Raw genomic sequence first — 17,800 nt, forward strand, 5'->3', positions numbered from 1 at the left:
GTGTTTTGCTGTACACCCAAAGCGCTTTACAATCATATGAGGGGGGTCTCTCCTCAACCACCACTAGTGTGCAGCATCCACCTGGATGATGTGACGGCAGCCACAGTACAACGGCACCAGTACGCTCACCACACACCAGCTGTAGGTGGAGAGGAGAAATAGAGCCAATTCTGAGGGTGGGGATTATTAGGAGGCCATGATTGGCAAGGGCCAGTGGAGGGGAACTGGCCAGGACACCGGGGTTACGCCCCTACTCTTTACGAGAAGTGCCATGGGATCTTTAATGACCACAGGGAGTCAGGACCTCGGTTACGTCTCATCCGAAGGACGGATGCTTCATTGTGATTGGCTGGCAAACATACTAAGGGTGTGCATTGTTTTTCAGGAAGGCACACCTATAAAGTAGTTCCAGATCTGTCAACCACATTACAGTTTCATATCACTGCACCAAGTTTAACTGAATAACCTTATTATACTGTAGCCTATTGTCCACCACAGAATACAGACAAACAGAAACACGCAGGGAACCATTAAAATATATTAAAGGAGACATTCTTTTGCTGTTTTTGAAGCTTTGATTATGTTTTTTGGGTGTTTAACAGTGGATGTTCATGTTTCTAGTTTCAAAAACGCTTTATATTTATAGGAAGATTAGACGCAGCCAATTCTCAACTAAACAGTGGCGTAACTTTGTTTTGAAGAGTGGTGGGGGCAAAGATGACAAAAACAATACTTTAATAAATTGTTTCTGTAATAACTCGTTGAGAATATTTATCATAGTGGGCGGGTTCATATTGGCTACTCCGCTTTTCGACTCCAGCTCTCACAGTATGTGGTTACCAAACTGTCATTTGGAGAAGGTTACTTGGCTGTTGCGGTGCATTGCACATAAAAACAGTTTATTCCTATGACTAAAAATGTCATTTGTTCATTGGTTTACGCGTTTTTGTGCTTGGACACTGGATGCACAAGTAAGTGTATTTTCCTTTCTCATAACAGGAAACGCAGCTCAGTTCACTAGCATGAAAAGCGGCCGATCGCGGTGCATAATGTCACGTTATATACTGTTCATGGAGGCACATTTGGGAGTCATAGGTTTTTTATTTGATTGTATTTCAATGGGTTATGAGTTAGATCGGGCCAGTCGCACCAGTGTGCCCAAATATTTTTTTCACGGTCGCACAGACCAATTTCCGCAAATGTGAAAAAACGTTAGACAAATGAATGCGTATGAATGAATGCGAAAAAACCTTCCGTCGAATTCCAAACAGCGTTTTTGTTCCTTTGAAGGGCACTTCACGAATAGAACACCACTCAAAAAGTCGTTCGAGATAAAGAGACATTGTTTTTCAAACGGCCACATTATAACAAACAGTACAATCGTGCTGCCCTCTCCAGAGTTCACATATCCAGAGCTCTGCTTGCCCTAAACTTCATCATAACTGCTTGTAACGTAAATCAACCAATTATAATAAAGGACTGGAAGTTTGACATATTTTACATATTTACACTCCAGTTATTATTTACAATCCAATTTCAATGTCCAAATATTCTATTCAAAGGTTTTGTTCTTTAAAAGGGTGCACTTGCATTATTATTTTACAATTAAGCAGTGGCTTAACATATTTATAAAATGACAATAATATCGCAATTATTTCTGGTGCAATATATCGCCAAACAAAAAGTTGCTATCACGACAGGCCTAGTGCTTGGGTCCATTATTATTGTGTTGTAACTTACAGACAGAATCAGACAGCCATAGAAATCAGAGAGCGTGTTAAACAATCTCACCATAGCAAACTCATCCACGTGGACTCTGGTTTTCTCGATCTCTCCACTCGTGGTGTAGGGGAGGATGGCCGATTCAGCTCCTTTTGTGAACAGCACCTTTTCACCTATTGAGAGACATCATGGGATTAGGTTAACTCCTCAACCGGCGCATCTATCCGATAACCAGCACATACGTGTTTAAAAGCACATGCCTGAGGGCTTCTGCAGTATCACGCTCATTCTCCTGCGGTTTGCATCAAACTCAAGAACGTGGAGGAGTTTGTACCTGCGTGCAGAGCGACAGCTGTTAAACAACTCTGAATGCTGCGATAACATCATTTACTACCATGCAAACATGGGATTTATCTAAAGTAAATGCAGAAGCGAGCTTTACTTCTCTGCTTTTCCACTTGTTTTAATCTCCATGGTTTCTCCACTGCTTCCTGTGAACGTGACACCCATCCTGAAGTAAAAAAACATGCAAGATTTAAGGTGATAAAATAATGACGTTTATCTTTGGTAAACAATATCTCAAATCAGTAAAAGAGGTTACACGTCTTTACAAATGTAGTAATCTGGCACGACCTGATCCAGCTATGAAAACAGCTGTGCTCTCACCTCTTGGTGGCTTCCACGAGTGCCTTCTCATCAGGAGAGGAGGCGTAATACTCCATCTGAGGTGTGAAGCCATTGGCGTGAGAGAATGGGTCTCCCGGTAAATCTGTTTGATCATAACTGATCTGTACCGTGTGACACAGCGAGACAGCTTTCAGGAACAACTCCTCCTCTCTGTTCTGAAAGATACGTTAAGAAAGAGTTGTAGTGGCTGACAAATTTCATTTCTTTTGTTGTAATGTATCATTTACTTAAGGTTTTAAGTTTTCTAAATTCCACGTTTATCATTTGAATGGCATATTTGGTTATTTTTATCCGTGCGCCGTTACTTTATGCTGCTATTGTCATGAGATTAAACCTTACCAGACAAGACACAGGTCCGTCTGGAGTGTCTTCTGTCATTCCTTCAGGGACAAGCTTCCCATTGATCTCCTGGTATTTTATGCCATTGATGGAACATTCCCTGAACTGCATCTCGTTCTCGGTCAGAGTTCCCGTCTTGTCTGTGAAAACATACTCCACCTGGGACAAAACATTATTCTTTTTTTTCCAATCGCACATTCAAACATGTTCCCTCTCTTGTATTTAACAAGCAGGACGAGACTGAATCTATGCACACAGATAGTCCCATATCTCTTCCATTTTTAATCTGTTTATTAAATCTTTTGGAGAATTTCAAATCCTTTACGCCACAGATGTTAGTGTTAGATTTCATTTGGGCCTGTTTATAAGCAGGACAGCTTCGCACACACCTGGCCGAGCTCCTCGTTGAGGTCTGATGTGTTTACTTGAGCTTTCTGGTCACTTTCTTCATGGTAAAGATCCAAGTCCCAACCGATGAAAAATGAGCCCAGAAACTTCTGCAGCTCAACAGTCACGTACAGCGAAATGGGGATAATGAAGTTGTACAACACCAGGAAAGCCAGGAAATCAGATATAAATTTCAGAATCTGTAAAGAAAACAGAACCACGCGTCTCAAAGTGCGAAATGAGCAGATGTGATAATGACTGATGTTCACAATCAAAGTGCAATACGTGTTCTTAGTAGTGTCAGCGCTCACCGTGAACATATAAAAGAACTAAACTTGTAATACCAATACATGTAACCGGATTTCTGTTTGTGTTTTGAGGAGATAATGTTGTGTGTAGTGACCTGGCTGCTGTTTTTCTCCTTATCAGTCTTCTGGTTGTAAAAAGGCTCGTTCCACTTTGTCTCTGCCTGCCACGCGTACTTCAAAATAGTGCTGAGGATTGCTTCAAACAGCAAAATACCCAAGTAGATGATGAGAAATGTATTCATGGACCTGCACGAGAAACAAGACGCATGGTCATTAAAGGACAGGCAATGAACAAACTAAGAGGAAACGAGAACGTGATGAAATACACACTTCTCTACTGCGGAGCGCTTCTGGGATTTGCATTTGTAGTTGAGTGCCATCTTGGACTCCATGCCGGTATACACCGCTACACCTGCAAGATATTAATTTTGCATCAAAATGCAGAATATTCCGTTTAACTCTATAACCACAAATGCAACATTTAATGGTTTCTCTGATCTCAAGACACAAAAAACATTGTGCAAGTTGTACCAAAAATTTCTTTGGTGTTTTTTAATCTTGCTCCTCGAAGCAGGAGGTTCTCTGGTCCTAAAGGTCTGAAAGTAAGTAAGAAACTAAAGTAAATCTCAAACCCCAACCCTCCTCTTCAATTAAACCAAAATCAACACAGAATTTAAAACTTAATAAAAATGCTTAAGAATTTGTAACCTGTTTCGATACTGCTAAGGGTTTCACATCAGAAAGTGGTCTTACCTGACTATCTCCTCTCCTTGTTGGGTTACAGTTATTCTTCCAACAAATCTGAGAGAAAACAAATCAGGAAAGAGTATAATGAGTCACACGGCATGTACAATTGACACCATGGCACCAATCTGGATTTTTTTCATGCTTCAGCATTGTAAAGTTCTTTAAAGGGATAGTTCATCCAAAAATGAAAAATCTGTCATCATTTACTCACCCTCAGGTTGTTTCAAACCTGTATAAATGTCTTTGTTCCAATGAACACAGAGAAAGATATTTGGAAGAATGTTAGCAATTTTCAGTTCTGGGACATCATCCACTACCATAGTAAGAAATATTAAAAAAAAAAAATTTGTTTCGTTGAACACATAATGAGATATTTTGAAGAATTTAGGAAAACAGAGAGTTTCCGGGCACCTTTGACTACCATTTAACTCTTCCTACTATGGTAGTCAATGATGTCCCGGAACTGAACATTACTAACATTCTTCCAAATATCTTTCTCTGTGTTCATCGGAAGAAAGTAATGTATACAGGTATGAAATTACATAAGGGTGAGTAAATGATGACAGAATTTTCATTTTGGGGTGAACTATCCCTTTAAGAAACCCTCCCCATGAGGGACGATGTTGTTGTAGTGGATTTCTATGGGCTGTATACCTGTACAAGTCAGCTTCGGGTTGCTGGCACTCTACCACAGCCTGGAGAGACTCCAGCCGAGACACCGTCTGCAACACCGCTGTTTCTGGCACTGCAAAGTGTGTCTACACATCACAAGATACATTCAGTTTACCACTACTGCAGTTTATAAAACCAGAACATGCAATGCAAAAAGATTCTTCCTGTTTGGTCTATACATTCTCCACACATCTTCCAAACTATACTGCTTCTCTTTAAATAAATTGTATGAGCTTCCAGAACATTTGTATGAGCAGATGAAAACAAAGACCTTAAGGTTAGTCTCTCCATCCAGGCTGGCAGTGGTAATATGGCAAGTTCCCTCCGCGCGGTCTGATGATAAGAGCACCAGGTCCGCAGGAAACGTCTCATCTTTGGCTACTCTCACAATATCACCCACCTGCACACATGCACATTTCAGCCTGTCATTAAATAAACATTTTCGTACTATATATTATTAACAGTGGTGGTCTGCGAGAAACTTTTGGGGGGGTGAGAATCAATATTGAGTAATCGAATGTACTTTCGCATGTAATGTACAAATGAATATTATTTTTGTATCCCTTGTGCCATTTTCAGACAATCAGAACTAAAGCAAATAATGTTGTGTCATTTGAATGCGCATCCATATTTATCAGTTTACCAACAAAAGGAGGACATGCCCTCAGCTGGACCTTACTCTGATATTCTTGGATCGCGTCTGGACCAGACTGCCGCTGCGCACAACAAATACTGGGGCTCCGTTAACTTCATTGTCAGCTTTGTGCCGCAGCCAATCCTCGTATCCCTGTATTTGTGAGTATTGAAACAAAAACAACACTTTACCCTGCAGTCATACTGACACAACGTTGTGTGCACATCTTTCTCTGCAGTGGCCATGATAAAAGGCTCACCTGTTTGATGGCAGTTACTGTGATGACAAAAAATAGAGGAAGTCCACTTGTTATAGGGGAAGTGGGTGTGTCTATCATCAACTGAAGGGGGAGAAAGCACATCTGATTATGAAACAGTGCAATGTACCATCCGCAGTTACATTTTTCCCCCCAAAAATGGTCATCATTGATAAACCAATGCTCAATTGAAGAAAACACTGGTAGCAAAAACGTATGACTCATTTGCATAATCACACATGAAATGTATAAACAAGTCTCTGCACCGCAGTTTTTCATGTGTTAGTAAACCAAGGTAGATCAAATGTTGTTTATAAGAACATATTCCCGTGTAAACATACATTAATGCATATCCATGTATACGGATTGCTCTTAAATGTATTAATGACATAATTAATTTGTCATAATTTGTTTACCCTCCTGTTGCCCTAAACCTGTACTGACTTCCTTTAAATGGAGTAATGAATATTCTATTCATATAAATTAGGGATGCACGATAAATTATCGGCCATATCGGTATCAGCCGATAAATGGTCATTTTGAGTGTTATCGGGCGATAATAAAATTTAGGCCGATAAATTAAAGCCGATACATTACAAAATATATATAAATAAATATATATAAAAGCATATTTTTTAAAGCCGATTGCTGTCTGAATGCTTTCTGTCTTGACACATGTTAGACATGTGGCTATTAAAAACACTTTTCTGGGTTGCTCTGGAAGAACATCTATCATTTGTTTATTAAATAAACATACCAGAAAAATTTAAAAGTTAAAGAATCTTTAATTAGTGTAATGTTTTAAGTTAAACATTTTCTGGGAAAAAGAGAACTATTGGTTACCTTGTTTTCTGCAGTGAATGTTTTCAAATAAAAGCAGCTGTCCACTTTTTGCCTTTTGTTTCAGTCTCAGAAGATGTAATATTAATATTTATATACTGTATATCGGCCGATATATCGATTATCGACTTCCAGTGTTAAATAATTATCAGTTATCGGCCAAAATTAACATATCGGTGCATCCCTAATATAAATAATCCTCCATGCAGTTACAAAGAATTTAGGACTGGAACCTAAAACTTAAAAAATACACAAAAGTCTAAAACAGCATCATCAAGTGGTTTATTATTAGACACGTGCACAACATATCCTAAGCCAATCAATATCATTGTTTGAGAGCAAACTATTTGTTCATCATTATTGTCAACATTCAAACAGTTCTCCAAATATTTATCCAGTTTGAACAACTGGCCGATAAAATTTATGCACAAAAACTAGCCCTCAAGTTAGCTGGAGGGAAGAGAAACAGTAAACACCTTAAACTTTATTCCCCATTTATTGTACTTGCATGGAAAACAGCAACCATTACATTATCATTTCTCTTTTGTGTTATCCGGGAACACATTTCTGGGGGCTACTTTTCAAGTTCAATAAATTATAGGGAAATGGGGAAACCAGTATCATCATCGATATTGGTCACGATTCAGGACTTACCTGAACTAAGAAGATTATGAGAAAATAAAAGTTGGCTATTCTTCTGAACTGCTCAAACAGATTCTTAGGGACAAAGTTCCATATGGTGTACTACAAAGAGAAAACAACAACAGCATGGAGAATTTTACTGTCAAATCCTCTCGCAGAGTATGAAAAGTCTGCACACGTGACAGTCAAATAACTCCAAATTTACATCTTTCTGTAGCTCGGCTGAAGACCTTTTTACATTCACTCCTACCTTGGATGATATGATCCTGTTGTCTGCAAATCTCTGAGGAATATAATGGCCGTGGTGCGGGAACTTGTTTGCTATGTAAACTGTGCGTGTGTCACTCTGATGGGGCGGGTCAAAGCCCTGTAAGAAATAAGAAAAGATGGTTTGTGTGTCGGACAGGCAAGCCCAGAAACAACATTTCCACCTGCACCTCACATTCACACGGGGACACGAATGAAACGGGTACAGACGTTTGGGTTTGGGACAGCACAGTACAACGCAACCATGTCTACATTTCCCATTAAAAGAAAACTGACAGCAGGCATCAACACGTATGCAAATGTTTAAATCAAGGCTTTAAACAAATTCGTAACCACAAACTAATGCAGTATGGCAAGATCTAGTATGTCCGTCCAGATTAAGGATATTAACTTATTTATATTTCAATAATAGGGAATAAGAAAATTTGTGAATGAAGGGGAAAGGATAAAACATGAGAAGGTGAGGTATGAGGAACTAGTGTTGGGTGATCTTCTTCATAGTCAGATTGTCCTATTGCCAGCCTGCGAGATGACCCACCTTGTTAAACCAGAGAAAGTAAACTATTGCTGCAAATCAAAGCCACGCGTCATTGACGCCCGTGCGCGCTGTTGGTGACTTCTGGGGATAGGTCGACCTATGTATATACCATTCTAAAGCACAAAACTCTGATGAGCACTGAGGTAAAACATGATATTGGCATTTGTGAATAATGATAGAGGGGGAGCACAAAAATGACTAGCAAATGCTATAACAAGTGCAATAAAAGCAGCACAGACAACATTTCCAAATGTCCAGAATATGATGTCCCTGATTAATTACTTTAACAATTAATGTCTCATGAATATGAGCAAAGAATGATTAGGGACCTTAACAATTATATTATGTACTAGACAGAGAGGGCAATAACGCCATTACCGGCAGAACAATTCCAGACAGAAGATAATCAGATACACTTGACCAGGAATAGAAATTTGGCAGTGCTGGGATGAGGGTAAGAGCAAGAAAGTGTACCGGCGGTGAATAAAGTAGAAGCAGAGATGAAAAATGTCTTGAACTCATCAAAAGAAGTACTGAACGAAGATTAATCATTCCCACATGTTCCACACTCAAAAAAATGATTTTACGATACTGTTCACTTTATTTAAACAGTTAATTTTGTTTTAACACCATTGTATTAGGTTTGTATTGTATCACAATTGCATTGTGTTAAACAGACTAAAAACAGTAATGCTTTGGCTTAACTAAATGTTTACATTTTAAATTAACATGTTTCAGTTAAGTAGATCAAAATCATATTTGATGCTTGTTCAATTTAATAAAATAAATTAAGTTAACACAACATAAATTAATTTCGTTGTATTAAAGTAGCGTTATTAACTAGGAACAGGATTTCCACTTCCCATCATGCTTTGCACAGGGCTGTATAGGGAGAGTAAAAGTTGCAATAAAATGTTATTTTATACATCTTTTATCAAAATGATGAAACAGGGATATTTGTTCATGTTTAATACTCTTTTATGTTTGTATTTAAAAGAGTTTCTGGTATGTTAATGTTTTTGGGGGGTTACCATTGTGGTTGCATGTGCTTGGGTTGAGGACCTGCTAACCAGATTTAAAATTGCTTTAATAAAAAAGCAAGTACTTGGGGTATGCCGAAAGTTTAACAACTCTGGCTAACTCCGAACAATAAAAGCTTAAGCTTATTTAGTGTGTTAAAAATAACAGCTAATGTCTTAACTTAAACTAACTTAATTTTATTATGGACAGTAGTTCCACATAATGGAAACATGTTATCTCTACTTAAATACTTTAGTAGGATGAACTTATTTGATTGAAGTTATTTGGACATTATTTGGACATGGTTGTTTAAGTTTACTCGGTTCAGTTTAGTTCATCATACATTAAGTATTTGAGTAGAAATAACATATTGCTGTTGTGTGGAACCACTGTCCATAATTTAATTAAGTTCGTTTAAAGTATAATTTTTTTCAGTGCATGTTCATTATGCACACAAACAAATTCACGGGTGAATATACCATATCCCCTTCAATCACAAACACAAGGAGGTTGTAAAATGCTTGTAAAGCTTTAAACCGTTAATTAGACACACAAATGATGATCGCACCAAGATGGATGGGAAAGACAGCAGCTGTCATGATCGTGGGTGGTGAGGACACGAAGACAAGGACAGAGGACCCAAGTGCAGACAGCGGGTAAGGGGTTAACAGGACTTTTAATAAATTACACCAAACTCAAAACAAAGACCCACGTGGGGGTAAACATAACAAAACAGAAACAAGAACAAGATTAACTAAACTGACAAGACTAAACTAATAACACATCACAAAGGACTACTTCAAACTAGACTAACAAGACAAAAACTCACCCACACGCAACATAACAGTACAATGATCCAACACCAGACAAGAGAACACAGGGGCATTAAATAGAGGGACAAATCAAAGGGGAACAGGTGTGGGGCATGAACTAATAAACAACCAATAACGAGAGATACAAAAGGGCGGGAACACAGACAAAGACCGGAGAGAGTATCGAAGGCCGACAGGGTCAAAATGACTCTCTCCACACATAACAAGGGATCCTGCCGTGATTCTAACACAAGATCAAGAAAGACATGACACGACGAGCCAGAATCACGACAGAACCCCCGCCTTAAGGAGCGATATCCTGACGCTCCAAAAGGCACAAACAAGACAAGACAATGACAAAAACCATAATACAAGACATGACAAAAACATGATACATAAAAAACCAAACACTGACATGGTGCCGGCTGGAATGCCGGCTGGACAGTACATAGCGCCGGCTGGATGGCAGGCTGGACAGTACATGGTGCCGGCTAGATGGCCGGCTGGACAGTACATGGCCCGGCTGGATGGCCGGCTAGACGGTACATGGTGCCGGCTAGAAGGCCGGCTGGACAGGACATGACACCGGCTCGACGGCCGGCTCGACTGTACATGGCGCCGGCTGGATGGCCGGCTGGACAGGACATGGCGCCGGCTCGACGGCCGGCTCGACTGGACAGGGCGCTGGCTGGATGGCCGGCTGGACATGACATGGCGCCGGCTGGAGGCCGGCTGGACAGGACATGGCGCCGGCTGAGGCCGGCTGACGGACAGGCGCCGGCTGGAGGCCGGCTGGACAGGACATGGCGCCGGCTGGAGGCCGGCTGGGAGACCGCTATCCCGCTGGGCAGCCTGGATGTCGACAGGACAGGATGTCGGCGGCTGGGCAGCGCTCTCTGGCAGCTGGGCAGCATCTCCGACGGCTGGGCAGCGCTCTCTGGCAGCTGGGCAGCAAACAAGGACAAAACACAAAAAAGTCGACTCGACAGGCCTGGGCACCAGCTGGGAGGCGGCAGGGATCTGCAGCGGGAACAGGACACCGCGGCCTCAACCCTGGAGGGGAATCCGACGACCTCAACCCTGGAAGGGAGCCCGGCGGTCTCGATCCTGGACGGGGTTCCGGCAGTCTCACCCCGGAAGGGAGTCCGGCGGTCCCGACTCTGGACTGGAGCCCGGCGGCCTCTACCCTAAGGGAGTCCGGCGGATTCAACCCTGGAAGGGAGTCGGCGGCATCGACCCCTCCCGCTGAGATCCCTCTGTCTGCTGGGTCCAATGGTGGATCATTCTGTCATGATGGTGGGTGGTGAGGACACGAAGACAAGGACAGAGGACCCAGAGTGCAGACAGCGGGTAAGGGGTTAACAAACTTTTAATAAATTACACCAAACTCAAAACAAAGACCCACGTGGGGGTAAATAACAAACACAGAAACAGGAACAAGATTAACTAAACTGACAAGACTAAACTAATAACACATCACAAAGGACTACTTCAAACTAGACTAACAAGACAAAAACTCACCCACACGCAACATAACAGTACAATGATCCAACACCAGACAAGAGAACACAGGGGCATTAAATAGAGGGACAAATCAAAGGGGAACAGGTGTGGGGCATGAACTAATAAACAACCAATAACGAGAGATACAAAAGGGCGGGAACACAGACAAAGACCGGAGAGAGTATCGAAGGCCGACAGGGTCAAAATGACTCTCTCCACACATAACAAGGGATCCCGCCGTGACTCTAACACAAGATCAAGAAAGACATGACACGACGAGCCAGAATCACGACAGCAGCAGCAAAAAGAAGTCCCACGTAAAACAGACCGTTTGTTCACACACTTCACACAAACAATCGGCTCAGTATAATGCACCTGCCAAACTAGCACAGACCGATCGTTTCGTAGCATGTGCGACATACATGTAGTTCCAAACAAATCCGTTCTGTTAACCTATTTAAATGGATTTTAGCGGGAGAGATAACAGCAACTGTATCTGCATAAATTTTGCGAAACACTAGAACGTTGTGTACACTGATTACAACGTTGACTACATTTATAGCAGCATTTTATCTTGGGAGTAATTATGAATATAAAATCAGTCTTTGTGTTTGATTTCAACATTTAATTTAAACTGCCAACTCATTAAAATGTAAAAACATATTTCACCAATTCTACAGCAAATGGGATTATGAGACACTAAAATGAATGTGCTTCAGTGCAATGTTTGGAACTATCGGACGCTCCATGACGGGAGTTACTTCCGCATTCCATTCTTCCTGTGTCGTTAATTTCATATTCAACGGCTCTGGTGCACCCTGGACTGAAGTTAACTTCTGTGTTTGGCTAGTGTCTTATAATATAACTATTTATATTTTATGTTATTTATGTTCATATAAACTTATATTATTATTTTATTGTATGATAATTGTATTAAATAAACAATTTGTTGAATGGGACCTGTAGTTTTGTCGCATTTAAAGAGTACATAACTAGAGATTTTTAAGGTCCTACTTCGGTTTATGGAGTGTCCAACAAGTTTATGTACATAGAAGGTGCAAAAACTCTATTATTTCGTAATAATAGGTCATTATTCTTACCTTACTTCTTGACCGACTCTCAAATGATGCGTTCCGCGATTCATCGGTCTAAAGGCGGGCATACACTGTGCGATTTCAGTGAAGTTCTTGTGAAATACCAACTCACACTGTACGAGTAAACCGTATGCGAAGTAAATATCAAGTTTGCGATTTATGTGCTCACTGTGCAGTCCGATTTTCGCTCTGCGACTTGCTGCTCTCTCGCTGTGCGTGTAAAATACACACGTGGGAACTCCGATCACTTGGTGTGGCAGTTTACTACATGCTTTCAACGAAGAAACGCACTGCCTTGGCCATCCTCGCAGTTCTGTGTGTCGAAACGCCTAAAAAAAAGAGAGACGCCGGCATATATGGATGCGCAGGTGGCTTGGAAGACGCGGCCAATGTGGTTTATCTATTTTGCAACGCGAACTTGAGATAAGCAACAGACCTCACTCTTTGCGTTTTATGTCGAAGAAAGATTATGCGTTTGAATGGATTGTGGCTCATCATAAAATCTTCAAGCTAAATATAATCTGTTCACAGTACATACAATCTTGTATTTTAGCCAGACTATCACAAAAAGTGATACATACGCCTACCTACTTACAAAAAAATACATCATATTAAAGCTTCACTTGTATGTTTAAGTCAGCAAACGTGTATTTCACTGTTTTCCTGAGCTGATATCACTGTGCCATTTCTGGTCTTGAAATTGTGCATGTTTTAATGTAAATGGATGATACGAAGGGCGGGACCTTCTTAGAATGTCTGTGGAGGACTTTCATTTCCTCTTTGAGAAAGTGACTCCACACAATAAGACATGAATTTTGCTACCATAATTCGACGAGTTTTGCCTCCATCACTTCTGTCCACTTCACACGCCGCGAAGCCATGGTTTGGTTTTCGCGCAGGCGCAGTGAGAGAAAACATAATGAATTTAGAAAAATCGGTTCGTAGCTCGGCTTCAACAGTGCGATACACTCACGAGCGGCGACCAACATTTCTGACATGTCAGATATTCGTCCGACCTTCCGATTGCCGGTCGGGAGAGGGTAATCGGCTCTCGAATCCCACTGTACACTGGACGACAAACGACGTACGAGAAAGGATAAATTCGGCCCGACTCAAAAAGGAGTCGTCCGACTCAGAATTCCCCTCAAATTCGGACCGAACTCGCACAGTGTATGCCCGCCTTAACCCCCTCCTTTCCGCTAGCCTAGTCTGACGTGATTGGTCAGATGGTCTAGTCTGCTGTGATTGGTCTACCGCAAATGAGGCTCACGAGCTACAGTGTTTGGGGGAGAAGAGTGAAGTTTTCACGGGCAGTCCTAGCAAAACGTAGGCGGGGACTATATGTAGTGACGTACATCCGCGGCGGTTTGCGAATCGGACTAGGGACGACTCGTTTGCGTGATTCAGAGTCGACTCCCTTTTTTCCAAGCCAATAACTTTGTTATTCATTCACCTTCAGATTTACAAACACGCCAACATTACACAGTGCATGAAATGTGATTTTCATGATCTCATGTTATGTACTCTTTAAAGAAACCTTATGGTACATTGACATCTAGCGGTTGAACTTGATATCGCAGTCTAAATTCCAAATATTGGAGAGACAAGTTTAGCCAAGTAACGGTTATTCTCGGTTTCTTTTGCTTGTTATCAGAAATAATCTACAGGCACTCGATTGTTTCCGAATTTCAACATTTCAGTGTCCAGTAGTGTTGTCACGGTACCAAAATTTCAGTAGTCGGTACCAATACCAGTAAAATTCCACTGTTCTCGGTACCAATTTCGGTACCAAAGCAAAACACCAGCACATGCTAATTGAAACACAATTTTATTAATAAAGCTCATTGTTAATATAAATGTATAGAAAGCAATGCCATTTTGTATACATGAAGTATAAGTTAATTGTTGCTGAAACTGTTGTGTGCTCTCTGCTGATGCTGATGAACATCCTCCTCAGTCTGCTGCTGTATAAGACAAATAGAATAAACTTCAGTAAGGCAACTGACTGAACAAACATGCATATGCAATATTAAAACAAACCTCAGTTTTTAATACTGCATTTACACAAGATTACTTACATTAAGGTAACTGCATATTAAAATAATAAATGCAACAGATATATTTTTCTTTAGTTTAAATGTGGCTTTTTAAACCTAATAAAGTTTTCTATCCAAGACATAGGCCTGCTAGTCATACAGTTAGTATGATAGTTTTCTAGCACATAGATTTCAGATAGGCCTAAATAAAATAGGTACTGTAAACCCCATCCTGTCCTCCCATTTATTTTACCCCATTATAGTTATAAAAGCATTAAATGGTTAATAAGGACACTTGACTGGATTAGCATTGGCGCTAACAAATTAACACGCAAACATGGACGTTTATTTTAACGTAACCTTTAACTTAACATATGATACAACATTCATAATGCAAACGCGAACAGAATTTGAAACTTACCGCTTGAACTTGTTAACTTAAATCCGGATGCTTCCTCTGAAACTCTGTTTGTTTTCTTCTTGATATGACTTTAATCTGAAGTATTTCTGTGCGCATCTCTTGTGGATCGGAGCCGCGCTTAATCCGCTCATCACGTTTTATTGCGTCTATAAAAAGTTTTCGACTGACAACCTGTCAGACAGAGCAGCAGTACCCGGTTGACCCGGTACGTCGGTGCTACCAGGTCTTATGAAAATTAGGTACCGACAACTTTTTTATTTTTAGGTACCGACTTGGACCTGAAGTACCGGTTCTTTTGACAACGGAACACCTGACACCTGTTTGTGAGCTTATATTTTTTCCATTTTTTTCAACTAAACGAATGGTAAACCACTAGCTAATTTATCTTCTCAAAACAATCATATTTGGGAAGTTCGGGAACTATTGATGTACATTGCCTGGCAGGCTTTCCTTTCACCGTTTCAAGAATACCTCTCTGTTAGAAAACCAACCAATTACTCAGAACAAACCCAATTACACATAGGAGCCTTACTGACTAAAAAAACCCACCATGAGTGTAAAAAAACGTAGATGTAGTTCTGCACCAGCAAATATTTCCATCGAAATGAACTTGCAGACACAGGGTAGCAGTGTCTAAGACACATTAAAGAAAACGACCACAGAGGGCAAACCAGATCTAGAAACACTTCCTGAGTGAACCCAAATGCATTAAGACACAGCCTTTAGATGTACAAACACTGCATTACCACACACGTTTTGCAATCTTCTATTACTAACACCAAGCAGCTGCTATCTGATTGAGAAAAACTAAGGAGAAAACTAAAATAAGTTGTTAAAACCTATAACCACGATTCAACCCTCATAAGAAATTTATTTTTTCCAGATGAGTTGTTTGGTATGACATCATCTTCATTCAAGTAAATATTATTGATCGATGGCAACCTTTAATTATATTAACTAAAACCACCAAACAACACATTCTGCAATTTCACATTTTTACACAGACATTTCAGATACCTTAAATAAAGCAAAAAAACATACTCAACGATAAAATATCAGGTTGCTGCTAATGACTTCTCCTAAACAGTTTTATTCTACATACGTTTGAGGATTTAGCTATAAAACATCTATACTAATTTATGTAACTTGACATACAATAATACGATTTTCTTATTGCTGCACACACCATAGAAGTATATTTCCCATATGTACAATGGATATTGTTTATGGTAGACAGATTTGTTTGTTTGTTTAAATGTATACTTTACCGTGTGCTTATGGGGTTAAATAAAAACAACATTAACTGGATAATCACCTGAAAGGTGTGGTCCTACTTAGAAAATATACAGTTGCTGCAGTTTAAATAATACCTGTTTACTGGTCCATTCAGAAATATTGAACACAATGAACACATTTGTTCATTTACGGGCATAGAGATTTAGATTTCTGGGCAGTTGCTTATCTTAGAATATCTTAATGTACTTTTATTACAGAATATTAAAAAGAAATAAGTTCATTTTAGTTAGATCTAACAATTTCATACAGTTCGTTTAACATTGAGGACTCTCGGAGCACAAAGGATTGTAAGGTGAACATTAAAAGAACAAACATGTTGCCAAAAACTTGGCCCAGAAAAAAGCGTCAGAGGCACGAGACTTCACCTGTGATATTTATCGCAGAACAAGCTTTGCAGTTTTTCAGGAGTGTCAAGACAGAGAGAAACAATACAAACAAACAAACCGAAACTAGCAGCAGCACATAACGTTACCAAAATTAGTCCGCGAGCTATAAATGCCACACGTTCTTCCCTCCAAAACAATTAAAACACACACACACAAAAGACAAAGCCAAGTAGCGGATCATTCGCTTACAATTTTACTTAAAGAATTCAAAATCAGTTTTGTTAACTCGCCAATACCAGAAATAAAATATTCCCGTTAATAACGTTACTTAAATTAACTCCAGCACGGCAACTGTTTTACAAAGGATTAACGCTATCACTTGCTTTAACTAACGTTAGTTGTTAAACCTGTTAAAAAACTTAATTGGCAGACTGATGCTGCTAACCCGCAGCTAACTTACTGACAAAAGATTCATAAAAGCCAGAAAACCAAGAAGCACATCTCTAGGACAAGCATGAAACAAACGAATAAAAGTGAGTTTTGACGGATCTTTAAAAGTGACAGCGTCATACCAGCTGTTGTCGGATCCAGCGAATCATTCTGTCCTCAGGTACCGTAGCTCAGTAAGCTAGCCCACCTCACCGACACGAATCCCCGCGGCAGCAAAACAACTGCTTCTCCCGATACTTCCTCCTCTCCGCATTACACAGAAAACATGTGGCCGCCGATAAACTTCGATTCCCGACCCATTATCGAATATGTAGACGCTCGAACACAACCGTACAACGACTGCGCTTAACGGTGATGACTTCTGACTGACAACATTCCGGAAATGACGTCAACCAATCCCGCGTATGAACTGCGCACGTCGGCGGCGTAAAGTTGTTACACACATGCTACAGGAATTCAATTTCAACCGTAATATTGACGAGGTGTACGTTATTTAAACTCGTCGTTTAATTTACAACGAGCCCCTTTTCTGTTTATTAGAATACATAACGTTATATGAACGCGATCGTTAAATAGTCTTAACCTTGAAGCTACAGGTCACACACTAGAACTAAAATCTTCCATTGTATTTGTCAACCTCGTGTTATTTCACGCCTGTGTATGAAATTATTTCTTAACATACTTCATGGATTTGGTGCGCTTTTTATTACACTTATTAATTATCACGACGTCCAGCGATCCATTAACAAAAGATTATTTTATGTGAAATAAAGGGTCCCAGGTATAGTTTAACAGATGGGTCT

General features: G+C 40.2%; 1 protein-coding gene across 5 annotated transcripts in view; it reads right to left on the minus strand.

The window, feature by feature from the left end:
- atp11b (ATPase phospholipid transporting 11B (putative)) overlaps positions 1–17,378 on the minus strand; it is a 35,885-nt gene extending 18,507 nt beyond the window's left edge. For all 5 annotated transcript variants that reach the window (XR_008962136.1, XR_008962137.1, XM_057326245.1 and 2 more), the window contains exons 1-17: positions 17,120–17,378; positions 7,485–7,601; positions 7,247–7,336; positions 5,756–5,836; positions 5,542–5,649; positions 5,134–5,262; positions 4,845–4,948; positions 4,197–4,244; positions 3,975–4,039; positions 3,774–3,855; positions 3,539–3,689; positions 3,138–3,335; positions 2,749–2,907; positions 2,389–2,564; positions 2,165–2,233; positions 1,983–2,056; positions 1,792–1,895 (exon numbers count right to left, since the gene is read on the minus strand). Coding sequence is in view for 3 of the 5 variants with exons in the window: in XM_057326245.1 (XP_057182228.1) it covers positions 1,792–1,895; positions 1,983–2,056; positions 2,165–2,233; positions 2,389–2,564; positions 2,749–2,907; positions 3,138–3,335; positions 3,539–3,689; positions 3,774–3,855; positions 3,975–4,039; positions 4,197–4,244; positions 4,845–4,948; positions 5,134–5,262; positions 5,542–5,649; positions 5,756–5,836; positions 7,247–7,336; positions 7,485–7,601; positions 17,120–17,146 (1,782 nt within the window). In the remaining 2 variants the exon portion in view is untranslated. The remainder of the gene's footprint in view (positions 1–1,791; positions 1,896–1,982; positions 2,057–2,164; positions 2,234–2,388; positions 2,565–2,748; positions 2,908–3,137; positions 3,336–3,538; positions 3,690–3,773; positions 3,856–3,974; positions 4,040–4,196; positions 4,245–4,844; positions 4,949–5,133; positions 5,263–5,541; positions 5,650–5,755; positions 5,837–7,246; positions 7,337–7,484; positions 7,602–17,119) is intronic.
- Between the last annotated feature and the right edge of the window lie 422 nt (positions 17,379–17,800).

This window comes from Triplophysa rosa, linkage group LG25, assembly GCF_024868665.1.
Source record: "Triplophysa rosa linkage group LG25, Trosa_1v2, whole genome shotgun sequence".
In the NCBI taxonomy this organism is placed as follows: Eukaryota; Metazoa; Chordata; class Actinopteri; order Cypriniformes; family Nemacheilidae; genus Triplophysa; species Triplophysa rosa.